Source organism: Jaculus jaculus, chromosome 5 (assembly GCF_020740685.1).
Source record: "Jaculus jaculus isolate mJacJac1 chromosome 5, mJacJac1.mat.Y.cur, whole genome shotgun sequence".
Classification (NCBI taxonomy): domain Eukaryota; kingdom Metazoa; phylum Chordata; class Mammalia; order Rodentia; family Dipodidae; genus Jaculus; species Jaculus jaculus.
Genome location: NC_059106.1, coordinates 42,035,291 through 42,062,534, shown reverse-complemented (window position 1 = coordinate 42,062,534; position 27,244 = coordinate 42,035,291). Strand labels below are relative to the sequence as shown.

At 46.4% G+C, this 27,244-nt stretch overlaps 1 protein-coding gene across 12 annotated transcripts in view; it reads right to left on the bottom strand.

Moving 5' to 3' along the window:
* Camta1 (calmodulin binding transcription activator 1) overlaps positions 1-27,244 on the bottom strand; it is a 933,671-nt gene that overhangs the window by 440,141 nt on the left and 466,286 nt on the right. For all 12 annotated transcript variants that reach the window (XM_045148752.1, XM_045148751.1, XM_045148756.1 and 9 more), the window contains one exon: positions 15,288-15,423. In XM_045148752.1, coding sequence (XP_045004687.1) covers positions 15,288-15,423 — 136 coding nt within the window. The remainder of the gene's footprint in view (positions 1-15,287; positions 15,424-27,244) is intronic.

Here is a 27,244-nt window from a genome sequence, read left to right as displayed (position 1 = left end):
TGTCAGCGCGCCGCTGCCGCAGTCACGGAGGAGGAGTGTCTGCGGCTCTGAGCTTCTGCCTGCTGCCTGGACTCATCCACTCGGGTTTAATTTGCCTTTTTCATAAACAAAAGGTGAACATGAGGCATCCCATTCATCATGAGAACTGGGCAGCACTCCTAAGGGGCCCACCTGACAGATGCTTTTTCTGTAAATGAATAAAATAGTGGCTGTGAGGGACAGAAAAGCGAGACTGAACTGAAATCTGGGATATTCCCCGTTTTTCAAAACATCCATAAGCCAAAACATTAGGATGGCTTTTTATAAACAAAGATAATGAGTTGTATAATTTATGTAAATTAACTAATGCTGCTGAGTTTTCTGGTAGTAACATAAACTGCATTATTTATTTGATGTGCTTTTTGGAGTTAAAAAATAATTATAATTGGATATTATACCTAACAGGTTTCTCCTATTGTTTTCTGATTAGTGTTTGTAGTTTGGAATATCAAACACAGAATCAGTGAGTGTGCACCACCCAGGGTGGCCAGCTTTCCTTCTGCTATGAAAATGGGGATGTGATCTCTTTCAAGGACAGGCATCTGACCAGGACTTCAACCATACCTACCATGGCAGGAAGAAAATGCAGACATTAGCATTGTGGGCAAGGCACAGAGGCAGGTGTTGGTTATTTTCAGCAGCGGAACACCACGGATGTCATTTTCCCTCCCTCATGCCTTTCTGTCCTCAGGACTCAAAGGAGAACCCATGAGACCTTCATCTTTGGTCTGGCCTGGCTACTTGCTATGAATGTGGCATCCTCTGTCCCCATCCCTACCAATTCCAAGTGTCCAGGGACCTGTCTGCCCATGGAAGTTTGAGAGGCACTCCTCTGCATCATCCGCAGTGAAGACCTGCCCCTTCCTGGAGGTCACACCTGGCTGGACAGACGATCTCTAGCTCTCCCACCCCTGGCTCACAGCAGCCGCCTGCACACCCCTCACATCTAAATGAGCACTCCACAGTCACACACTGTAGTTCTTAACTTCGCCATATTAGGAACATTAAGAATGCAAGAAAGATAATGAAGCAAAATAAATTAAACAAGGATCCTGACATACACAGCCTTGAAAATGTGCTTGCCACCTAAATGCAAGCTGACGTCTGTGGGCCTCTGTCACGTGTGCTCCCCTTTTCTGATGGGTAAAGCACAAAATACAACAACCCCCCCCAACACAAGCAGCTGACTCGTCACCTTGTGTATGTGGCAAAAGAAAGCCCTGATGTAGAAGGAGGAACTTGATTGGAAATCTATTCATCTTTGGGAGGACCGTCTCATCTGGGAACAGAGGTTGAAACCTCTGTTTGCCCCTGCCCTCCACCCTGAGGTGCAAGGCTCCTTCCTCTCAGGGGTGAGAAAAAAAAATAAAAATAAAAAAAACATAAACATAACACAAACATCTCAGATGGAAAATGAATGGAGGGTAATTTACTGAATTTATTTTATCTCATCTCCCTTAATCATGTAAAAACAAAACCCCAAAAATGTTCTACATTCTGGTCTGTGTCCAACACAATGTGCAAACTAATTGAGTGTAAAAAGCGTGGCTCGGCACTATATCAGTTAAAGTAAGTGTAACAATTGCTCTTCCTACCCCCAAGCTCTGTTTCATTTCTGGTTTTGTTATAATTCAGTCCATTCACAATATGTCATTGCAAACACTATTTGCAAAAGAAAGTATAAAAAACAGATTCTTTATTTCTTAGTGCATTTATTTTCATTTCCTCTTCTCAGCCTCTCTACATTTAGACCGTGCTTCCATCTGGAGGGCTTAAAAAAAGTTATAGACAGAGCTGCTATACATAGCGAAACACACACTCATCTGGTATTTAGCCTGAGAATTTTATTGCCAGGTGTTGTGAAAAGGAAAAAAAAAAAAAAATACGGCCAAAATACTGTGTTTCATTGCGTTTCCAAACATTGAGTCTTGTGTCTGAAAGTATTCATTAATTTGTGAAGGAAGCTGCTTCAATACAGTTACATAACTGCCTTCTAGGAAAAGGCGAATGAGATCAGTTCCAAAATGAGTCCTCGGGGACTCCCACCAACCTGTCCCTGCTCCTTCACAGGTGGCAACCACACCCTCCATCAGGTACCAGAAGCTCAAGGGGTGCCAGCCCTCCGAACGTGCACCCAGTCTCTCTGTAAATCAGGCCCTCCTATGCCAAGTAGTGGCAGGGCACAGCAAGGAAGCAAGTCCCCATGAAATGGCTTGTCCCCCGTCCCGACCTCGATGGGAAGTAGAGACAAGTGAGAACTGAACGACAAAAAGCAGTCCTGCTGACCAAAGAGAAATGAAGCAAAGGGTTCAGTGGTGCAATGGGGAGCACTCTGGACTCTCGGAAATTGAGTGCTTTCCTGGACTTACCTTTGGGTGGAGGCTGTCACCTAAGGCTCTGTCAACCACTCATGACATTTAGAGAATTTAAGGAGGTTGGGGAAATGGCTTAGCAGTTATGGCATTTGCCTGTGAAAGCCCAAGGACCCGGGTTCAATTCCCCAGGACCCACATAAGCCAGATGCACAAGTGGGCACATGTATTTTGAGTTCATATGCAATGGCTAGAGGCCCTAGCATGCCCATTCTCTCTTTCTCTCTATCTGTCTCTTTCTCTCTCATAAAGAAGTAAATAAATAAATAAAATATTTTTTTAAAGAACTTAAGATCAGCAACAAGACCCACTTTTTTGGGGGGAGAAGCCAGCAGGTTCTGTTTGGAAGAAACAGCTGCTGAGCGGTTTGGGTTGTGCTGTTGGGGGAAACCCTGCTTCACATGGGATTATTTTGACAGGTCTAATTCCACATAACAGAATGAGAGGGTTGAGGACATCAGAATGGGGCACCACACTTCGTGTAAGAATCATCTTTCATTTTAGCAGCAGGTGCCTGGATAGTAAGAAGGTCTTAGGGGAGATAAGAAGTCTTGGGTTTCCCAGGTTAGTTTCCCATTCTCTCCTAAGGAAAAGATTACAGTATGGAACATCTGTTTGGTATTTGGGAAAGAAAAAGAAACCATGGGATATTTCAAACCTCAGCTATCAAAGTGTGTATGTTCCTGTGACCCATGGCTAAACATCCCACCTGGAAGGTCATCTACCCTGAGATTATGGGCTGGACAGTCAACATCATTCTGTCATCAGTAGCTGAATGCTAACTTCTGGCTCCATGTGAGCTGAGGATGGGCAGAGCCCCAAGACCAATGAACAGGGTGCTCCAGCCCACCGTCTGGAGATGAGACTTGGCTTTGGGAGTCCTGCCGCGCTGCCAACTTTGCTCACAGGGTCCTTGGAGAAGTGAATGAATGTCTCATGACATTTCAAGCAAAAGAGAGCACACACACACACACACACTCCTCATCTCCACATGAACCAGCAGACCTGAAGGACAAGCCTGGGCAGAGCTTCTGGGAAGCTAGAAGGCTTGTAAGTTAGAAAGGAAGGGAAGGCTGGGGAGACGCTCAGTCGGTAAGTGCTTGCCTCACAAGCATGAGGACCTGGGTTTGATCCCTAGAACCCGCATAAGTGCTAGGCATGGCAGCGTATGCCTATAAGCCCAGCATTGGGGAGGCAGAAACAGAGTACCCCCGGAGCTTGCTTGCCGTAATTGGTGAGCCATGGACCAATGAGAGACTCTCTCAAAGGGGGTGGACTATGTTCCTGAGGATGGTGCCTAAGGTTGTCCTCTGGCCTCCACATGTGTGCCCTCCACATGAACACGGACACGCATTAACACACATGACAAAAGGAGAGAGGGGGACAAATGCACAGGGATTAAGTATTTGCGAACACAACATAGCCACGGAAGTTGAGAAAATCATCATCAGGCTGGCGAGACGCGCAGCCGGTAAAGGGGCTTGCTCTGCAAGTCTGCCGACCAGAGTTTAGATTCCAACGATCACATAAAGCCAGACACAAAAGTGGCGCACATATTTGTAACCCCAACATGACTATGGGAATGGGAGGCAGAGTTAGAAGAATCCTGAAGCTCGTGGGCCATCTAATCTAATAAGAGAGGCCTTATCTAAAGCAAGGTAGAAGGCAAAGACCAACACCCCAAGGTTGTCCCTTGACTTTTATACACACGTCATGGTACACACATATCATAGACATATGTACCACATATACACATGCATGAATTAAAAAGTCATTGGTTCTGACTGGAAGATGTAAGGAACCAAAGGGAAGAACCCACAGCCACTTGCCATGGGATTTATGTTCCCACAAGTAAAGCATTAGGCGTCTCGCACAGAGAAGAAATTATTGATACGTGTGTTCCCTTAAGGAAGTTTCTCGAGAGGCCCATTCCAGATCTAATAATAATCCATATTCTTCCTCTGAAATGGCAGAGCCAATCTTTGATTTCCTTATCACCGCCAAGGATGCATGAATCACCAAGCTTCAAACCCTCAGAGGTTCGGTTTTGTCACACGCCACCTAGAATATTTAATAAAATAGATTCTAAATAATCAATTCATGAAGAGTCGACGTTTCTTACAGTTTTGTAATAAATGTCTACCTCTCACATCCATCAAAAAGCCACGTAAACTGTGGCAGCAGAGATGAAAGGAACTTCGGCTGTTTCCTCACGCTGTCATGTGAGTACTTAAGCAAGGACAGATTACATGTGTGCCTCCCCGCGGTCACTGTTCATGGAGGCTGTGCTGCATCTGACACGGCAGGCTTATGTCAAGCATGTCAGGCTGAACATGAGTTGGGTTCATCTTTCTGTCTCTGGGATGGACTGGTTCTTGAACCCACCTAATTTCTGCAGACCCACACTTTGGTGGCTCAGCTGATCCTGATGTCCAGGGAGCCCAGAGCTCATCACTGAGACTGGCCTGGAGCTCCTGGGATGCTGTGTGGTGGTGCCCTGCACCACAGGGAGAAACAAGACACATCCCAGCTTGTACTTTCAAAGTGCCCTTTCCAAGGGGCATTGGGTAATATTCTCAGGCTGGTAACAGCCTAGGATGAGATAAATAAGCCTATGTCAAGTGGGCTTTCTGCCACTAGACGTACAGGAATTGAAGATCCCCAACCTCTCCAACTAGACATTAACCAGCTGCAGAAATGAGGATGAACAAGAACAGTGCACCCGGGTCAGGCTGCAAGCTTGAGTGCAAGGGCACACCAGGGCTCAGACTCAGATCCTTGAAGGGTCTGTGGCAAGCCCTTGATTGTCCCCCACACGCACTCCGGTCAGCCCTTGCAGACCCTAGGAGAAGCTGCTGCCACGATCCAAAAGAGGGGTAGGCAAATGACACCCATGCCCCAAATCCAGCCTGTCTTGATTAATAAAGTTTTATTGGCCACAACATCCCTTCAGTGTCATTTGTAGCTGCTTTCATGTTGTAACTGCAAAGCTGAATTGTTCTGATGGACCATGTGGTCACAGAGCCCAAAGTATTTTCTGTCTGGACCTTTACAGAAGACTTCCATTGATCCAAAATTTACTCATTCCTTTGGTGGGGAAAAAAAACAGTTTGAGTAGCAAATGCGTTCAAAGTGCTATGCCACACGCATGCTGGCTACCATGGTCAATACATATGCAGGGTTCCTGTTCAGAGCTGGGGATAGCAGGACAGGGCTGCGTCACTAGACACAGAAGGCTGTGGACGTGTGCGGTCAGCACCAGTTCTCGTCTTCTCACTGCAATAGCCCACTAATCAGGGAATTCAGCTGCAGGTGTGTGTGTGTGTGTGCGCGTGTGTGTGTGTATGAAAGAGAGAGAGAGAGATGTATGCACATGTATTTGCACATGAGCCAGTGGACAATGTGGAGCGTCTCTCTCAATGTGTAGATGTGTTTTTTGTTTTTTGTTTGTCTGTGAGCCCCAGAAATTCTCTGGCCTCTGCCCTTCCGAAGGGCAAGATTGGATTACTGATGTGCATAGCCATGCCTACTAGCCATTTACATAAGTCCTGAGGAATCAAACTCAGGTGGGCTTGAGCCCTCTCAAGCCCTTAGGTTCACAGCAAGAACTTTTAACCACAGAGCAATCTCCCTGATCCCAGCTGGAAAATTTTGAAAGGTGTCAGGAGTCAAGTCAGACCTTCTGATCTTCTTATCGTTTTTCTTAAGACAGGACAAAACTTTAAAAACAACATGCTTTGGAATGTAGGGGTACTTCCCAAATCAAGGGGCATGTGAATTTCATGGGGATCTACTATTGCAGACACTCTTACCATGGGGAATGGTGGGCAGACATGCTGTGAATCTACTAGACTCTTGGGTGACACAGACCTTGTGATCTATGATCTACCTGTAAGGGGCAAGGCACAATGTGAACACTGAGATAAACCACAGGTTGATCCAGAGTGGGATATGAGACTTTAAGCATATCATGGAGGCATTAGTCTTCCCTAGGAGAGTGGTGGGGTTGGATGAGAGATAGGAAAAGGGGAGCAGAAGGGCATCACATGTCTGGAGGGAAAGCCTCTTTCATGAAATCATCCTCTTTCTACCACCCTGGCTTAGCCAAGGAGCACACAACCCGAACTCAGGGACCAGGGCCAGCGCCACCATAACAACCTCAACCTGGATGGACAGCAGAATGGATGGCTGCCGCGCCTCATTCCTTGTGCAGCATTCCTCTCCCCACTGCCACAGAGGGCCTCAAAGCCTCCACCCACACTTCTGTTTTTCCTGTGGCTTTGGTTGCAGCGGGAAATATTCAGAGACAGCCATGTGGTCTGATGCCTGTGAAGACTCTCTTCCTCCTCTCTACCTACTCAAATGCACCAGGACGAACTCCCCTTAGGCAAACTGGAGACTTGTACCCACAGTAGACAGGCACCTTGCGGGGACAAGGGCCCTAGGATGGGAGTTACTTTGAGTAGCAATGCTAGTGAATGAAAAGATACAGAGAAGCACGTTTTTACCATTCAATCAAGGGAAGGCCAGAGATATTCTTTTTTTTTAAAATATATCTTAGTTTTATTTGTTTATTTGAGAGAGAGAGAGAATAGACGTGCCAAGGCCTCCAGACACTGTAAACAAACTCCAGATGCATGCACCACGTTGTGCATCTGGCTTATGTGGGTCATGGGGAATCAAGCCGAGATCGTTTGGCTTTGCAGGCCAACTTCTTAATCGCTAAGCCACCTCTCCAGCCCCAAGATATTTTTCACCCAACAAGCAACCATATCTGGTGGTTTGCCAAGGAGACAAATATGTATCACAGTCATATGATGTCCCACTGCTTGGTGAGGCTGTGATGGGCAGTTACAAGCCCTTGGGTGGCCCTTGCTCTGAGATCTGTATGTCAAGGTCCACACAGAGAAGGGGTCTTAGCATGTTCAATAGTGACATTCAAGGATTTGTGTTCTTGTCACTTACTGTGCCAAACTTGCTGCTCATAGCCACAGACAAATCTACAATGATGATAAAGGACTGCTTCAGTAATAATTAAACTCAAGTTTGGCCTATCAAGTTGATATTCTGCTATTTTGCCTCTATCAGGGAATATTTTGCTTACTAAGCTTGTCAAGAAAAGGGGACATTACAAAATATTTTACATCTCATCACAGCACAGATAGGAGGACAGAAATGAGGATCACATTTGCTTCAAAGTATTCCTGGGATGAGTTTTACCAACAAGCTGTTCTCAGTGGCCAGGGTCATGGCCTATATTCTCTGAAGGGTATCACCCGGGTGCCAGAAGCCCAGGGCTGGGCATTTAAGGGCTTGCCACAGAAAGCAGAGGAAGCCAGCACCCGTGTCTTCAGTGGAACCAGCACCCCAAACAGACTAGTCATCTCTGCAAATATTCAAAGGAAATGGTACACATCGTGGGATGGCTGTCAGGTAAAATACATGACCCAGTGCAATGTGAGTTCAGGTGGATACTGTTTTACTATAAATATGTCCCTTGCAATGTTTAGAATGTACTTTAATTAAAGTAGCATGTATCCATTGTTTATCTGACCACTTAACTGGGCATCTGGTTCTCCCTTTCCCCTGCAAAGGGAGAGCCCAGACAGACCCTCCCCGCTACAATGAGTGCATGCTGGAAGCCTAGAGGCTCCCACTTCTGGACAGGGGGAAGCAGGCTTTCATATTGGGGCAGACAACTCTAAAAGAGCATGGGTTAGGTCAGACTAAGGGGCTGTGCAGGGTGCTCTGGATATTTGTGAGCCAATCCAGCCACTGAAGTTTTAAGTGGACAGCAAAGGACTTGCTGAAACTTCTTCCAGTCCCTGGCTGAAATGCGGATGGCAGCTAACAGCCCAGGCACTCACCAATACATACACGGCTCCCAAGCTCAGAATTTCAAGTTTTATGCTCCTGCATTGCTTAGTCTTATTCTTTACTGTAAAGGAAGCTTAATAGCAATGTGATTTAAAGTTTTGTTTCAGTTTTCATGGGAGATGAGAGTGATTTAATTCATGTGTACCTTTAGAACCTGACAGATCACCCCATTGCCTTTATATCCCTAATTTAAATATTCCTAAGTACCTTGAATGTACATTAAAGAATGAGGACTGCAGCAGAACCTACCCAATAGGGACATTACCACCAAACTGAATGACATGGTGCACATATAATGAGGGGCACAGACACTTAGCCAAAGCTCAACAAGTGACATCTTAGCATGGTTGCCGTGGCTACCGAACTGAGTGAAAGGGGCTTTAAAGGGCTGTAAAGTGACTATGTTCACCCCCTACTCATGTTGGAAGCTTACCCCCTGTGTGACAGTTCGGGGAGGTGGGCCCTTTGGCAGATGATTAGATCATGAGTGCAGAGCCTTATAAATAGGACCCCAGAGAGCTGCTCTATCTCTTCCACCACGTGAGGCCACTATGAGAAAGTACCACCCGGAACCCACCTGACACCTAGATTGCCTGCACCTCGAGTTGGGACATCCAACCCCCAGAACTGTGAGAAACCATGTCTATTTCATAACCTGCTCAGTCTTCGGTATTTTGTTATAGCAGTGGGAGCAGACGAAGACACCACCTCCTCGCCAGGCCTGTGAGCTCAACAGAATATCTAAACATGGCTAGACTAATGCTATTCCTCGTGCAATTTTAATTGTATGAGTTGTGCAGCTATGCGACAGCAGGGATGGTAAGCAGTCAGAAGCTAAGGAAAGACTGGATTTAAACTGAATGCATCCCACCACAATACATCCAGGCAACAGAAAGCTCAGTTTGAACTCATTACAATACTAGCACAAGGCTGCCCAAAGTGCAGAGAGCTCAGGGTGAGTCCCTGGGTGCTGCTGAGCAAACCAGCTTTCTCCACTAGACATCACAGCATGAAGAGATGGGATAGAGTCCCAGGTCTGAAATCCAACACCCAGGCCCAAGCCCTAGCTATGTGAGCAGTGGGAATAAAATATCTGCCACATTGTATCACCAGGGCGCATGAAATTCGGGCAGTGTGGTTCAGACACACATTAGATCTAGCTGCTCAGAGCCAAACCTTTGGAGCAGGATGATCAAGGTCAGTGGGCACTTTAAAATCCTCATTGATAAGCTGGTCATTTGAACAACTATCATACCATACTGAAGCAACTGACTTTTTTCTACCAGTGTTCAAGTACGGTTCTTTTATTTTTCTCTGTATGCACTGCACTTAATGCTCTCAACAGTGTCACCCACAAGCACATGCTCTCTAGCACCCAAAGAGGCTAATGCCCATATCTGTCACACTGGGCAGCTGAGACAAAGTCAAAGTAAACATTTCTGGAAGAAAAGGCACTGTCGGTTGGGGAGATGGCTCAGCAGATAAGAACATTTTCTGTGCAAGCATTAGGACCTGAGTTTGATCCCCAGCACACACATAAAAATGCTAACATGCCACCACCATTCTGGTCACCTGCTGGGGAAAGTTACATGAGCTACTTTTTCAGCAGGAGACAGGAGGATCTCAGGCTCACAGGCCAAACGGCAAACTCAAGGTTCAGTGAGAAACTTGATCTCAAGGAAATCAGGTGGAAGCAACAGAGGACACCTGATGTCCTCCTCTGGCCCCTACATGCATGTGCACAAAGCATATACACTGGCACACACGTGTATATATACCACATGTGTGCAGGCATGCACACATACAATACACACACACCAAAAATAATATTAAAAAGACATGGGGGCAGTGCTAGGGAAATGGGGAAAGGAAATAGTTCCCTCTGGCTGGAGAAGGTTGGGGCAGGACCTTGGAAAAGCTAAGCTATGACAAGAGACAAGGTAAGACTGAGGACACTGTGAATCTGAGGAAGAATGCGGGAAACAAATCAACAATGGACTGGTCACTGAAAGTGAAAAGTCTGTCCTCTAAAACGCACAGGAGGGCCACTGGCCCCTCTGAGAGCCTCTGCCACTCAGCCATCTCACTGGCCATTTCCCTCCTTATCTATTCGTTGCTGTTACCCAAACTTGATTTGGGCACCAGACATGTTGGTGGCTGGCTATTGAAAATACTTCCCATCAGCTGCAAGCAAGATACCTATTTATCTCAGGGCTGTGAGCAGAGCTGAGATGATCTGACGCTGCCCCGAGGCAGGCAGTTATTTCATGCCCTGTTAATTTCTAATGCAGCAACTATAATATCATTCCTACTTTCAAAAGAGGTCCTTTTTGTTTTAATATGTGGTCTAAGTGCCCAAATAAAGAACATCACTCTAATGAGGCCAAGTCCCAAAACATAACCTCATTACTGTCACCACTGCACTAATGCCCGGCTTCCAGCTTTAAGGTGGTTAATGGAGAAGTCAGAGACACTGTATTCTTTTCAGGGAGCAAAAAACGGGTCAGCAAGATTTTCACATCTGCAAATGATAGTCAGAGGTGATAGACTGGCATGTCTACCTGAGAATGGTTCCACCACAAAATGGGCTCTGCAGGAAGCAATGCTAGATCCAGGCAACCACTGCCCCAACAGTGCCCATACTAGACCCTTCCACTGATATCAAAGGCAGGCTGTCTGTGGCAAGATCAGAGCAGAGAACCCAGTCACTTGGAGGCAAATATCTTTTCTGGACATAGAAATGCTAACATACCACCACCATTCAGGTTACCTATTGGGGAAAGTCACATGAACTATTTTTCAACAGACTTTGTCATGGCTCGCTGATATTTCCAGCTCCTGCTTGTCATCTGGCTGATGCTCAACATAATCTATTCATTTCCATCTATGCTATTTCCTCAAGGCCAGGTCTGCCTTCAGAACCCTCCTACGTGTTCCACACAGTGACTTGCAGGTCTAGCATTGCCTCAAACTCCTCCATGCAAGTTGATACCTAATTTTTCATCTTCCAATAAGCCTGGAGATTAAGCATGCTTTGCATACCTGTATCTCTTGGTGTCTGTCATGATGCTGGTGGGTAGAAAGCACCCAGCAAGTGGCTGATGAATGATATATGCACACTGAATAGCAGGGGCTGAGCTGACCCTAAAAGATCCCACTTGAATGCCAGAACAACTGTGTAAACTCAGGACCCACACATCCTTAAGCTCTAGTCCTAGGTCTTCCACCTGATTACGGGATAACACCAGCCCATGTACGAAATGGGGATAATATGTGTTTCATGTGGATGTTTTGATGAGGACCAGAGGAGGCAAACAATACGTCTACTGCATAGAAGATTCATAAACCTGTGACTCTCCCTATTCTAAGGGTGTGCCTCCTGTCTCTTTGGGGACCCAGCAGCAAAGGAATGGAGAGGAGGGGAGCTGATTGCTGGCCTGGATCTTGAGACAGCCCTGTACCCTTAAGAGAAAGAGATGAATATTAGACACAGGACACATCACCTTCCAGCTTCTGGGGCCAGAGAAGAGGGCCACGAATTTGGAAGGAACTCTCCAGTGTGACCCTTCAGCTGGTGGCTGGCATCCCCAGGTGAGTATACCCATGGCAGTGGCAGTCCCAGAGGATGGCAAGTTTCAGAGCCTACTCTTGGGTCTTAGATCCTCCCACCCCAGCCCAAGCCCTTCCTGTACAACATGACGTAGGCTAGCGGGAGTCAGCATGGGGGCAGGACCCACTTCAGGCCTGCTGAGATCTCAGCTCGCTATACGCTGGCATCTCAATCTCCTTCCTTTTTCTTCTGCCAACCTCTGTCATTGCCGGAAGCCTTATTGAGCTGGTCTCTCCTTGGCTCTTAAGCTAGATGGCTGATCACCGACCTAACAGCTCATCAGCTTCGAAAGTGGCTGCCCCCACTCTGTCTGTGCCCAGCTGAGAAAATCAATGTGTGCTAAGGCCCCAGCCTCTGAGAACAAAAGAGCCAGACTGCTGAGGCTTCCTCAAACAGGCTGGAAGTTTTCCTGGCCTGAGGGAAGGCTTATAGCAAATGGTATGTTAAATGGTAGACCAGATGTCTTTATCATGCCCTTGAACAGAGGATGCCAGTTCAGGTGTGAGAAGATTCTGGTTCTAAAACCATGCCCTACAACCAGGCAGGAGAGTGGCAGGCTGGGGCCTGCAGGCTATAGGTGCTAGTCTTGGACCTGCCTGATTCAAGCCACTGAGGGAGGAAGCAAAGTCCAAACTGTGAACGTTCTTCCACCCAGTGTAAAGCTCCAATGTGTTTTCCACACACTGATTTCATCCATACCACACCACTGATGACGTGTGGGGTCTGATATTACCACGAAAGTCCTTGCTCTGTGCTATTTAAAATTCTATACCTGTATAAAGGCATTTACCTCAAAAGGAAGGAGCCAATCCCCAGGAAAAAGTAAGAAAGATACTAATTCAAATTGGGCAGGGTACCATCTTCCATGGGTCAGTGTGACAGAATATGGGGGGGGCATAGCAATTTCCAGTGCTGGTGGGCATGTAATTAGTACATTCACTAAGGAACAATTTGGCAGTGTCTAGCAAAACTAAAAATGCTCACACCCAGCAACTCCTGGTTCAGACTGCTTACGTGCACAAGAAGACACACGTCAGGATGCTCACTGAAGCATTCATTGTAATGAGAGATATCTGGAAGGGCTTCAGAAAGTCAAGGGGAATAGTCAGCCTTTATGCAGAGGAATAGTACAGACCTGTTAAAAGGGGTCTACATAACAGCCTAGACATAGCTCAGCCCGTGTTATTAAGTGGGAAAGGCAAACTGTAAGCATCATGTAAGTTTTTGATAGGCAAACAATTGTCTCCAACTTTAAGAATAAGGTTCTTATCCCACCTCACTTAGGAAGTAGCTGTGATTACTGGGATCCACTCTAAGCCTCCAGGGATATTTATCCCACCAGCTCCGCCTTCTACCCTCTCTCTTTGCACTGTTGATGACTTTTGTATGCAGATGTGGCTATCTCCAAAACCCACCTGCATGCGCATGCACATGGGCAGTGGACATGGCTGTTGCTTTTGCTGCAGACAGACATACAGTCTGTATTTGCTGCCTGGCTCAGAGGGATGATTCCCCAAGAACCATGGGAAAGGCAAAGCTGTCATATGAGACACAGCCATAGGTGGCCTCTTTCTCCAAGCACCCAGTACAGTCACCCACTAAGGATTGCCCAAGCCAGCCTCCCACTCTTTCTGCCCATAGGACTACTCATGCTCAGCAGGCCATAGAAACCTTTTCCCTGCCTGCATGTGGCCCCCTGCTCCGCATTCTGAGAGGAGGCCAGGCTGTAGTCAGCAAGTGTGAAAGCCACAAATAATTCCAAACATAAATATGGCCTAAAAATAGTCATAAATCATTCTGATTCCACTCAGTGACAATTCTAATTTATAACATGAGGGAAGAAAATGAACACTGTGGCTCTTTTTTTTTTTTTCCCTGGGCTTCTGAGCTGCTGCTGAGGACGAATTCCACCCTGCTGTTACTTACAACCACAAGCTCCTGATTTACGTATTACTAAAGATGAAATATACCAGAGGCTTCCGGGCACGGGGACTGCTTGCTGCGGATGAGCGTGAATCCCTGCAGGCTGTCTGAGTCCGGATCTGAACAGCCTCCTCCCTCTTGGGCCCCACTTATGCTTTCCCTCACTTTCTACCTGGCCTCTCCATTGTGCGAGGTCAGGGTTCTACCCCCAGAGAGCAAGCCCCACCTCGCCAGGCTCCCTGCAAGAGTGGCTGATGTGTTTGCATGATCACTGAGTGAAGTCCTAGAGGTGGGTAGCACGTTTGGGTAATCTGCATTTTAATGTTCCATGCAGTCAATTAAACCACACTGTGCAAACACTGAGCACAGGAGAATACCGGGAACTGGAATTTCTCTTATCGGGGCTTTTCTTCCTTCATCATCATAAAGCATTCTTATTGGTGTATAAAAAACCACATGCACATAAAACAAAAGTTATCTCTCTCCATGGGGTAATATAATAAAGCCATTTGATGCTATTTTTGGCAGCCGTAAAAACGCATGATTAATACAGGAAAAAAATCACTATGACAAAGTGTGTCACAAAAAAAAAGTCTCTGGTAGGGTTACCCATAGAACTCAAAAGGTCTTATGGTCCTCACTACCCCTGGGATAGGAGGCATACTAGACATTCAGCACACCTACAGCTAGGACACTCTGTGACCACTCTGAAATGCAGGGGTCACAAGCCACTTCTTGATTCCAGGCCCAACACAGTCCTCCAGAAGCAGTGGTGAGGAGTGGACACGGAGGAGGGGAGGTGGCTAACCAGAAGATCTCATGGAGACGCCTGGTCCAGGCCCTCAGGAGTGAGGGCATTTCTCCAGGGCTGCCCATGGTTGAGAGTCAAACCACAGCAAGGAAGTCAAACAACATCCAGGGGCCCCAAACCTGAGTTTGCCCAACATCCCAAGCCATCCCTGAAGACGCCTCTCTACCCCAGCCCTGCAAGCACCACAGTCACCCAGTCACCCCACCTCTTGCTATTTAACCTCCACTGAAATAACCGCGGGAGATGATGGGAGATTATTCAGGGAAGGGAGGAGTGCCCTGCTCTGAGGGGTACCGCCAGGTAGCGGGCCAGAGTTCCCTGAGAGGAAGGTTCCTCTTCCCAACACCTGCACTCCACCCTTATCCCAAGCACTTCCTGGAATAACACAATAAAGCAATCTGCAGGCGCCTTGCCAATCCCCATCCCCACACCAGGGACTTCCCAGGAGGGCCCTCGGTACACCTAGTTCCACCCGAAATGGAAGAGATGCAATTGGATAAGAAAGCAGAAAAAGCCAAAGCAAACACCAGGGACTTGGCAAACAAAACTTCCTTGGACAGAGGTGAATGACATCAGATTACTGTAAGCAATCCCGTTTTTTCATGGCAGCCTCGAGGTGACGCCTGGGGAAAAGAGAGCCATCTCTGCTCTTTACCTCGACTCCCTGGACTTTGAGTTTCATGTGGTCCTCTCGGGTCGTTTTCCCATCTTTCCTCTTTTTCCAGCAATACCCATCTTTCCTGTATTTCACTTTCTTCCGGTTGTAGAGTATCATGGAGCCATTCTGTGGTCTGCAAACAACAAATGGTTAAGTTACCAAGAGAAACAAACAGAAGAGAAAAAAAAAATTATGAGGAAAGATATCATACACCAGTAAAAGTCTCTACAGAAAAGCAATATTCCACATTTGCCAGAACATAATTTTTCACCTTTTATTGCAGCTCCCTGGATTAACCGTGTTTTATGGCCAGCCAAAATTTGCCTGTGGATTTGGTACCTAATGAATTAAATGTGTCAATGATCAGCTTAAAAAACATCCCCTTCATAATATCCACAAACTAATCGGGATCTACGACATGGGGGTCCTCAAGCCCTATGCTGGGAAGTAAGCAAAACACAGAGAGAAGGCAAAACATAAGCCAGGGGTGTTGGCAGCCTGCAATATCTTATCTCTTATAGAAGGATTTTTCTACGCATCTTTTAATCCATCACATGGCATTAGGAAATAAATAAGTTTAATGCAGCCGCTAGATGACTACGATAGGAACAGACCAATGGAAGTCCTGCCCGACGTCACCAACTGTACTTGATTCATGGCCTGCATTTAGATGACTGCTACATACGGAAGAGCGCCGCGGTCCTCCTCCAGCAAGCTAAGTGCTTGAATCCTTCCCATTTGGGCTTCAGCTGTCAGAGGTCTTAGATAATGCCAGGTTCCCTCATTTATTCAGTCCACGGCACTGTAGTTTAGGAAAATGGCTGCTAGCTTGCCAAATGTGAAGGGTAGAATGGTCATTCTTGTAATGTTGAAAAAGCCCAAATCAAAAGAACCTTAAATTTTCCAAAGAGGAAGCCCGCTTCAGACACCAAGAACAGAGGATCATTGTGTGCATATCTGGAAATGGAGTAGTCACATATTTGGAGTGGGGGATTCTAAGGAGAGACAGGGTCAAGGACCCCGTCAGCCGCAGGCAGGTGCTGTGGCAAACCACATCTGGAATAAAGTGGCAGCAGGTGGATATGGTGCTGAAGTCAGCGCACTGCCACTGGGCACCTGACCACCAGGCACAAAAGGACCCGCGGCACCTCAGCTCACTCGCACCCCACACCCAGGAGGCAGAGGAAGTGGGTTAGATGCAGCCTGGCAAGTCGGTTTCTCTGCTATAGTTGAGGAAGGGAGAAGGTACTTGGGCCTTCTTCCTGCAGCTGGGGCACAGCCTCTGCCTCTAGCTTTCCTTTCTTCCTTTGGACAATGAGGCCATTTCACAATTGGGCACTGAACATTGGCTATTGATGGCTTGATATTCCACTGTCTGTCTAAAAGAAAAAAAAATAATTAAAATCTCCAGGGTGAGCGCAGCTAATTGCAGTTCCCACCCAGCCCGACTGTGTCACTCAGCAGCAGTGCAAAGCCTAAACAGCAATTCCGTGGGAAATGATAGACTTTCGCAGCGCCTCCCTATACTTCATTGTTCTGCGATCAGGGTGCAATTGGATTGCGTCAATGCTGGTTTCCTCCCTCAGCCTGCGCCAACTAAAACAATCCACTCACTTGTCACAACGCTGTCACCTGATGGTACCTGTCTGCCCTTACAAGTCTGCGCTGAAACCCATACAGTTCATTTCCATCTCTAAATGGCATGTGGGCTCACTAAGGGGACCATGCTTGCCTCCCTGGGCCCCAGCTGCTCCGGGTACTCACATGTACCCTCAGAGAGCCTTGAGCTCCCCGAGTTCCTGCCGCATCCCACAGAAGGTGCCGTGCTGGAGCCCTGCCTCAGGAAAACAGCAAGGGAATATGCTGGGACAAACCGACAAGCTCTACACATGCCTTGTTCTCTCACAGGAGACATTATGGCACATAGGAGTATTGTGGGGACACCCCTGGTCAAAGAAAAACCACTTCATACGAATCCAACCCAGCTCCTCCAGACCAAGACATGACCTGCATCTTGCTCTACCCCTTGACCTGTCTGAAGATGGCCACTGCACTCAGCACCAATTGCCTCCAAACTGTAAGTGGTTCCCAGATAAAGGGGACTCTCCCAGATACTGTCATGGTCACAATCAGAATTTCAACTGCACCCACCCAAGGAGACCCATCGTCACCTGGTAAATGCCCTCTGACGTTCTTGAAGTGACCAAGTCACGTGACACTCAAGGCAGGACACAAGCCGAAAGGGAACCTAAGTGTTCAACTAAAATGGTCTTCATGAAGGGAGTCCTCATTTGAATTTGCAATAATGAGAAGCCTAACAGGGTGCAACCCACTATTCGGATCCTGCTTCAGTTTGCCTCTGCTCTGTGTGACAGGGAGGCCCTCACCACAGCCGTGAGTCCTAAGAGTGACAAGGGGGAAATCAACCTGCTCAAGAGGGGTCCATGTACCCACAGGACAAAGTCAGAGAGGTCCCAGATGCAATCACACACGTCTGAGCCAGTGGGAAGGGACCCTGGAAAGAGGGCGGGAGCAGTGAGGTGGGCTCCGGAGAGGAGTGAGGTGGGGCCAGGGAGGGCTGACCCAGAGGGGCTGCTGTGCACTCCTTAACCACCTAAGGTGGTTTAGTGCAGTCACGAGAGGAGCAGAGGAGCAAAAAGGGAGCTGCACACAGGAAGAGCAGGACACGGAGGAGGCCTGGGGCCCCGTAACCTACCAGTGTCACCCCCCTGAGTCCTGGTAACTCAGAGCACATGACATGCAGTTCAACATCTACACACGTATCTATGTCATCTGAGTACTTCCCATCTACACCCCAACCCCATGGAACAGGCCTTGTCAGCATTCCCAGCAGATGAACAACCTTAGAGCTGCAGTGTCTGATGGGGGACACTGAGCATTCGGCTCCCGAGCAGCCCAAAACTCGTGTTGAGCACAGACTGTCCCCCAGCCAGTCTGCTCCCCTGGGTGAGATCAGTAGCGCCCTGGAAGCGCCCTCACCAAAGGGATGGAGATTGGGTGGGTGGATAAGCTTATCCTATTGAGATGTGGCTGGAGTAACTCTGGGGCCATCGGAAGCTTTCCCTCCGGTGATAGGGGCGCTCGGGTATTCTATCTGATTTCTCAGATCTCCCCTTGGTAGTTGCCCATGGCAATGAACTGCTGAAGAAGAAAAGGCCTTTTATTGACACTCCTACTTTCCCTCTTTCACTTCCACACTCCCTCACGGGTGCTTCCTAGGGTCAACTTTGGGACAACTGCTGGCACACAAAGCCTCCCTTGAGGATCTCCTCCTGGGAGAAGCTGAACCAAGGCTGACAGTTTAAGAAAGCCTCAAAGAAGCTCGTGAGGCCCCTGTGGAAGTAGTGCAAAGGCAGGGAGATGGGGTGACTCAAATGGGAGCTAGAAAAATTCAGCCATACTCAGCACAACAGTGATCAGCGGAAAGTTGCTACAAATTATAACAGACAGATGATAGGTAAATGAACGACAGGAATGATAGACCAATATACACATATATATGTCCTATATATGTGTATGTATGTGTTTACATGTATATACATGTATATGCTGTTAATAGATGAGTAGGTGGCTGTGCTGATGGATGGATTGCTAGATAGAGAGAGAGGTTGAATAATGGAAGACCCTAATATACTATAGAGAAATTGAAAGCAAAGAAAATTTTATGTATACAAATTTAATATGCACAATAGAGGTATCTCATATCAGTGGGGGAAGGGAGTGACTTTTTAATAAGTGACATCGGGGGCTGGAAAGATGGCTCTGTAGGTAAGAGAGCTTGCCACACAAACATGAGGACCCGAGAGGGCCTGAGTTTGATCCCCAGCACCTACGTAAAGAACTAGGCATGCCTGTGACCCCGGTTCTGTGAGGAGTAGAGACAAGAGAATCATGGGAACTCACTGGTCAGCCATTCTGAATAAACAGCAGCTCCAGGTGCACTGAGAGACTCTGTCTCAGGCAAACAACACAGAACAGCACAGAGGAGGAAACCCAAGGTTCTGCTTTGTCTTTCACACATGTGCCCACAGAGCATGAGCATCTGCACACACACACACACACACACACACACACACACACACACACGTTATACTATACATACATGCATGCATGAATATATACATACATACCTACATACTACAGTCCCTACACTATACATACACACAGCACACCACATATACTACACACTTGCAAATAAAACGATATTGGGATCACTAGATAGGTGCTAGAAAAGGATGCGTTCAGGGCTATCCCTCTACACAGCTGCATTATTTCTGTGTGGGCCAGCAAGTCTCCCTGTAATAAATAAAACTATATAGGTAGATGCCTCTATAACCTGAACGTGAAGAAAACTCTCCTACCCATATTTCAAAAGTCAGCAACAACATGTGAAAGATGGTCACATTGGATTATATGGAAATCAGTGCTAGGCTGATTTCCGGAGTGGCTGAGCTCACTGGAGTGTTCACGTTCTCAGAGGTAAGACACGAGGTCTGGCTTCTCTGTCCTCCTCAGCAGTTGGCTCCGTCTGGCATTTGGATTGTAGCCACCCTAGCAGGCATGTGGTGGTTTTCATTTACTTTTCCCTAATGACTAATGATGCTAAGCCTCTTTTCATGTTCTTATTAGCTATTCATATAATTTCTTTGGTAAATGTCTATTTGAATCTTTAGCCTGTTTTCAATTGAATGCCTTATCTTCTGAGTTGTGAGCTATAAGAGCTCTTTACATAGAAGCTAGATGGAAGGGAGGCTGGATGGAAAGATAGGGAAAGGCGTAATGACTCGGGAGGGGGCACAGGCTCTGTTTCTGAGTTCTGATCTGCTTGTACTGGTGAGGGAAGACAGGACTTCAGACTTCAAACACATCTGATGCAGGCCAATGACCCACCGAAATAATACCTTGAATCGTTAGTACTTCTCTTTCAATCCTAGAGCTGGGACAGTTCCCACCATAAACTGTGTTTACAAAGAGTCATTCAACTTTTAACCTGTTACAAGTTACATTCTTTAAACAATGTTAGAGAGAGAGAGAGAGAGAGACAGGTGGCTTCCTAGCAACCTTCAAGGATACAGCATGATACAAAGACATGAAGCAGGACCCTCCTTTGAGGAGTTGTACCCACCCTCTTATTCTTCCCCTTGGGACTGTAACCCTGGAGAAGTCCACACTTGGTTTATCGGGTGTGCTTCTCCCTTTTCCTGGTGCATCTTTTTTTCTACTTCTGAATAAAGTTTCCAACTTTGCTTCACCAACCAGCTCATCCTAGAATTCATTCTAGCATCAGAGCCACAAACCCCGGGTTTTTTTTGCCTGGGTGGGGGTCTCCATAAAGGGGGATCCTCCAGCTGCTGGCAGGAGCACAGACGGAGAGCAACGGGAAGTGCCATCTCCATCCTGGTTACCCTCAAAGGAAAGGTTGATCAGATACTTTCTCCCAGCCCATCAATTATGTTCTCTTTCCTTTTTTCCTTTTTTGAGGCAAGCCCAACAGACTGGCCTTTTTATGAGAGAGAGAGAGAGGCGCGAGAGAATTGACATAGCGGGGTATGTAGCCACTGTAAATGAACTCCACATGCATGTGCATGTACAACCTTGTGCATACATCACCTTGTGCATCTGGCTTACATGGGATCTGGGGAGTAGAACATGGGTCCTCAGGCTTTGCAAGTGAGCACCTAAACTGCTAAGCCATCTCTCCAGCCCAGTGTTGTCTTTTTCTTAATGATTTCTTTGAAAAGATGTTTCAATTGTGATGGAGTCCAGGCTATCAATTTTCTCTCTATATATAACTAGCTCTTTTAGTATCTTAACGAAGGTATGATTTAGTCCAAGGTCTAAACATCTTCTCATGCTTTCTTCTGGGAGTTTTATATGTGTAGCTCTTACCTTTAGGTCTGTGATAAACTTCTCAATGACCCTGTATGTGGGTAAGATAAAGATATAGACTGATTTTTGTTATGTAGCTACTCCTCATGGTCTCAGTACCGCTTGTTCAAATAAAAGAAAGTCCAGGTTGGAGAAATGAGAGATGACTTAGCAGTTAAGGCATTTGCCTACAAAGCCAAAGGACCCAGGCTCAATTCCCCAGGACCCATGTTAGCCACATGCACAAGGAGGCACATGCGTCTGGGGTTCGTTTGCAGTGGCTAGAGACCCTGGAGTGCCCCCCCCCCCCGGTCCTTCTCTCCCTTTCTTTCTCTGTCCCTCTTTCTGTCAAAATAAATAAATACATAAAAATAAAATATTTTAAAAAATAAAAGAAAGTCCTATCTTTCTCCCCAGCCCACCCACCACTGACTTGCTTTTGCATTTCTGTTGAAAACAGAGTATAGCTATGAGGCTTTCTTTCTGAACTTCACATCCTGTTCCAGTTCATCCTTACGTCAACGTCACACATCTGGATTATTATAACTTTATAGTAAGTGTTGAAATCCATCCTCCAATTCTGTCCCTTTTCTAGATTGTTTGACTTTACTAAGTTCTTTGTACTTCTGTATGCATCTTAAGATTGGCTTGACAATCTTCGGGTGGGGCGACATGTGAGAGAAAGCCTGAGGGGATTTTGATAGAAGTTAAGTCTGGAAATCAATTAGGAGAGAATTGCTATCTTAATAGTATTGAGTCTTCCAATCACTTCCCATGATGTCATTTTTAATTCCATTAACATGAAATGGTCTGTCCAACTATATAAATCTATAATTTCCCTGAGTAAGACTTTGTGGTGTTCAATGTACAGGTATTACAATTTGCAAATTAAATTCACCCAAATTAATTTATTCTTGATGCTATTTGTGAATGGAATTGTTTTCTTAATTCCACTTTTTAGTTGTTCATTTCTTCTAGATAGACGTATAATTGACTTTTGTACATTGATCTTATATCCTGTGACCTTGCTAAATTCGTTTTGTTAGTTCTAGTAAACTTTTGTAAGTTATATGGATTTTTTTACATATAAGCTCAGCACACCAATGCATAAAACCGGTTTTACCTCCTCCCATCTGTTTGGATGCCTTTTACTTCTTTTTCTTGCTTTATTGTACTGGCTAAAAACTTCATTATAACCTTAGAAATGATGAGAATAAATATCTTTCCTTGTTCAGATTTAAAGGGGAAAACATTTGGTTTTTCAGCTTTAAGTATAATGCTAGCTATATCAAGGATTTAATATGAAAAGAACTCAGGACCCACTTGAAGAGATGTCTACTGACCAAACAACTTGAGCATCAGTACAAATAATAAATGTAATGAATCAAAGCATTGTGAAATTAGGCCTCTTGATTAAATAGACACAGACATTCATCAACCAATTGTAATGCATATACCTTAAATGGATACTGACTGAGCTGAAGAAACTGTGGCATATATAATTTAAATATATAATTAGTTTTATATATTTATATATTATTTATTTAAGTATATAGTACTTGTGAAACTATTGGAATTTTGAACATTGACTTAATATTTAATATTTAGAACTATTATTAATTTTAAGAGATCATTGTTGTGCAGAAGTCTTTTTTAAAATAACATTATTTGGGGGCTGAGGAGATGGCTCAGTGTTAAAGGTACTTGTGTGCAAGCCAGCTGGCTTGAGTTCAATTCCATAGCACCCACAGAAAGCCAAACACATACATCTGTGATCCCAGTGTGCCTACAGCAAGAGGAAGTGGAGCCAAGAGAATCAGGAAGCTAGTGGGGCTGGCTAGACTGATACATTTGAAGGAGCAAAAACAAACAAAAATAAGAAGACCCCGTTTCAAACAAAATGGGAGAAGAGAACAAACCTCCCAAGGTTGTCCTCAGGCCTCCACCTGAGCCATAGCGTGCGCGCGCACGCACACACACACACACACACACACACACACACACACACACAGAGGGGGTCAGGGAGGGAGAAAGGGAGAGAACCTTATCTTCTATGTTAAAACATTTATGGTGAAAATTATACAATGTCTGAACTATACTTCGCACCATTGTCAGGGAGTGGGAAGGATGGAGTGTGTGAATGAAGCTAGACTGGCCAAGCATGGACCACAGATAGAGAGAGCAAAGGCATATAGACGTTCATTATGCTAGCCTGTCGACATTTGTTAATGTTTGAAAATTTCCATAATGAAGTGTTTTTAAAAAGAAAATAGTCATGGAATTTGGAGTGAGATGTAGGTGATGTCTCCAATCTTAGCTTGGTTTCATATGTGGCCTTGAATAAATTCCTGTTGCAGTGGACATGAAGTGAACACTGTCCAGGACGCTCCCTGGCATCTAGTACACATGCTTCATGCCATCATAACAAACTTGGACCCTTGTTGTGGGTTCCCCCTGCAGCAGCAATGAAGGATGACTGAGAGAGAAAGATGCTGTGAGGTCAGTGGAGACACACCATGGGAAAGACCACCTCTAAACACTCACCACCCGCAGTTTCATCCACCACTTTGAAGTATGAATACATTTTACATAAGATAGAATATGATTAATACCTGACAATCAGAGTGACATTGGGCTCTTGAGTGGTTTTGTGTATCTATGATAGAAATTTACCGTGAAACCAGGGGTTAAATCTAAGACCAAGTTCATTCTACAAAAAAAAAAAATGAAGTCTGTGCACTTGTCCATGTCTGACCTTAGAACTTAATGCACCTTACATAGGTCTGGTTCGTGGCCCTTCCTCCTGAATTCCCATTTTCTCTGTGATTATTTCTGAGCCTCACTAACCACTAATTCATCCATGCACACAGCAGAGACCACTGCTGCTGCAATGGACTTGTGGTGAACGTCTCCTGTCAGCTGCCTTGCAACCCTGGCCTGGAGGCACAGTATAAGCTAGTGCAGCTTGACCACCTCTTGCCCCCTGGCATTCATTCATAAGATCTGCCCCTTGACCTACCCCTTTAAGCCTAGATGGTGTACTAGACCATTGTGGGACCCCATCAACAACATCTAGATGGCCTCAACATAGCAAATGTCTCCAAAATTTCTTCTTTTTCCAGCCAGAATGCAAAGGAGTACTTGCTGGCTCTCCCCTTCTTTCTGTACCTTCAGTGGCATCCCTCCTGCCACTGGCATACAGATGGCCTTGGCTACAGCATGCTGCCGTGTGAGCACTTCCACCTCGTGTAGGCCCTGACCCCACATGTAAAGCAGATCCCCGGGACAGCGCTCGGACTACGGTGTGCTAGAGTGGGGGCTGCTGTTCTTAAGGCCAGTACGAAAACTCCATTCCAGTGAGCAGTTAGAAAATGAGAAGTGCCACTCTTGAGTGAGGCAGACACGCTTTATGTACCTGGGCCTGTCCTGATCTCTTCACCATGAACTGCCCGAGTTACACGCACCATTAGAGGCGGGTGGCCTGGACCAAAATGTCAACGATATCCATGACAACCACATGACAAGGAGAGCTGACACTTACCGAGCATTTGTTTCAGGCTAGATGCAAGGTGAACCGCTCACACCCATCTTCTATTTTTTAAAAAATGTTATTGGTGTGTGTGTGTGTGTGTGTGTACATATGCATGCACCCTGTGGATGGCCAGAGGAAGAAGTCAGGTCCCCTCCTCCATCACTCTTCTGCGGTGTTTACCTGGCAGAATCTCTCATTGAGCCATCTTTTCAGTTAGACTGGCTGACCAGGGAGCCTCAGTGAGCCTCTTGTCTTTGTCCCTTTCAGCATTGGGGTTATAGGTATGTGCAACTATGTCCAGTGTTTTTTTCTTTTTACATTGGGTCTTGGGGATCATACTCAGGACCTTGTGTTTACACAGCAAGCCCTCTTGTCCTCTAAACCACCCATTATCCTTGGGTAAGAAGACTGGGAATTCAGTGAAGATCTTCATAAGGTAGTTGATAGGGCCAGAGATAGGGACTCATTCCACTGACCTACTTCCTGGGGCCTGGCTACAAATCCTGGGCCCATTCTAGACACCCACTTTTCTCTCTCGACACAAGGCACTTTCCATCCTGTGGCAAGTGCCCGCTGCCGAGCACGCCGCACAAAGCAGGCCGTCTGAGCGTGATTTAAACTGCTCCTGCACTTCTTCCTTTTGTTGCAAGGGGAGGGCAAAGCCTAGTTAAGGACAGTCTCCCTGCTTATCTCCCTCACACACAGACCTGCGAGAGGCTGATTGATGGCTGGTGCACAGCAAGGTGGATAGAGCGCCAGAAGGAACCCCAAGAAACCACTGCGACAGCCCAGATCTCCTGGGAAGGAGCTTGTTTATTAGCCCACAGCCCGGCCTCTTCTCGTGGCTTGTTTATAGGGTTTTCGCGATTTGGGGAACAAGGAGCAAGAAGGCTAGTCACAAACATTTAGTGTTCACCCCCCGCAACCCCACCCAAGCCGGTCACTCCAGGCTATTTGTGGAATGATGGAGAAGAAAGGGCTATGAGGCCTGGCCCAGGCTGCAATCTGCCAGATATGAAAACCAATTGCTTTTCATAATAAATTCCAGCTGGAGCCATAGACATAATAAGGATGAGGGGAAGGTAACGCCAATTTGCTTTATTTGATTAGCTCCTTCTTAGGCGGTCCAGCCCTGGCTTCTTTTCATTAAAATAAGGGCAAATTGAAAATCGTAAAAGAGGCTTTCTTATCAGAGAACAAACGACTGGGTAGATTCATAGGCCCCAAAGCCCCCCAGGAGCCAGGAGGCACCCGACTGTACTGGCTTTGCTGCCGTTTGAGGTGAGCAGGTCCCTGACAAGCACCGCTACGAGCCTCAGTTGAAGACCCATGTTTGCATTTTTCTGAATCAGAGAACACACAACCAGTCGCACCAGCCAGTAGTGAGCGCTCTCCGCGGCCAGTCAGGTTTAATTCCCAGGAATCGCTGAACAGCCCTGCAAGAGGGAGCTCCCCGGCGAGGTCAGCAGGTGCCCATCTCCAGGGGCCGGAAAGCTTGGTGGGGAGTGAAGGCTGGCTATCTAGGGCTTCCAGCACACAGCAGCAGGGGTCTCTGTGTGTTTTCCAAAGATCATACAGGCTGCTAACCACGGTTTTGCTCCTACAAATTGACGCTGGAGGTCACAGAAAAAAAAAAAGGGCTACACATACGCAGAGATGGTAATGACCAGGAATCAGTCCAGAGTGAGTCTGCGGGGACTCGTTAATGACTCCACTCCCAGAGCTCCCAGGGGCTCTGCTAGAAACTCTATTATGACATCTAGTGATTTATTTGGTTAATATTTATTGAGTAGCTATTACAGTCCATGCCTTCACGTGGGGAACTGAGTGTGGCAGCCCTGCCTGTATTCAGCTTGAAGTCTTTGGGCAGAGCGTCCCATAGCCAGAGGCAGGAAGGAGAGTCACAGGAGAAGGAATGAACCGACATACTTGTCAACCACTGGCCATGGGTAGGGGGAGAAACAGGCATCATGGCCTACCTGTCCCTGGACCCAGTTTCACAGAAGAAGTAAGCTATGGGCATCCTGGGCAGGAGCTTTCCATAGAGAGAAAAGTCTGAGGAACATAACTGGCATGGTGGAGGGCAGAGGGTAAAGATGAAGGCAGCACACTGGCCAGGTTAGAGCGATGCAAGAATGAGACAGATTTAATCTCAGTGAGTAAAAATGCAAATTAACCAGGTGATACAAATGTATATGAAATATAACCAGGAAGTACAGCTGTATGAACTGCAGTGAAGGAAAAGCAAGGAGTAGGGATGTTAATACAAATGTGACCAAAATGTCAGGCAACCTAGACTAACAGCAGACAGCATGGAAATGAGCTGTGAGAAAAACCCTAGGCATGAGGGTGTTACAGAGCAGCTGGGTCCAGTTAGAGCAAAGGGGTTATCCCTCCCCGGGAATCTGAAAAGGGGGAACTAGGCCGAGGGATGGAAAAGAATACAATTCAGGCAAAAAGAGAGCAAGATTATTACCCTCCAAACAATGAGGATGCCAACTAGAGCGTGTGGCACCTGCCCTTTCCTCCCACG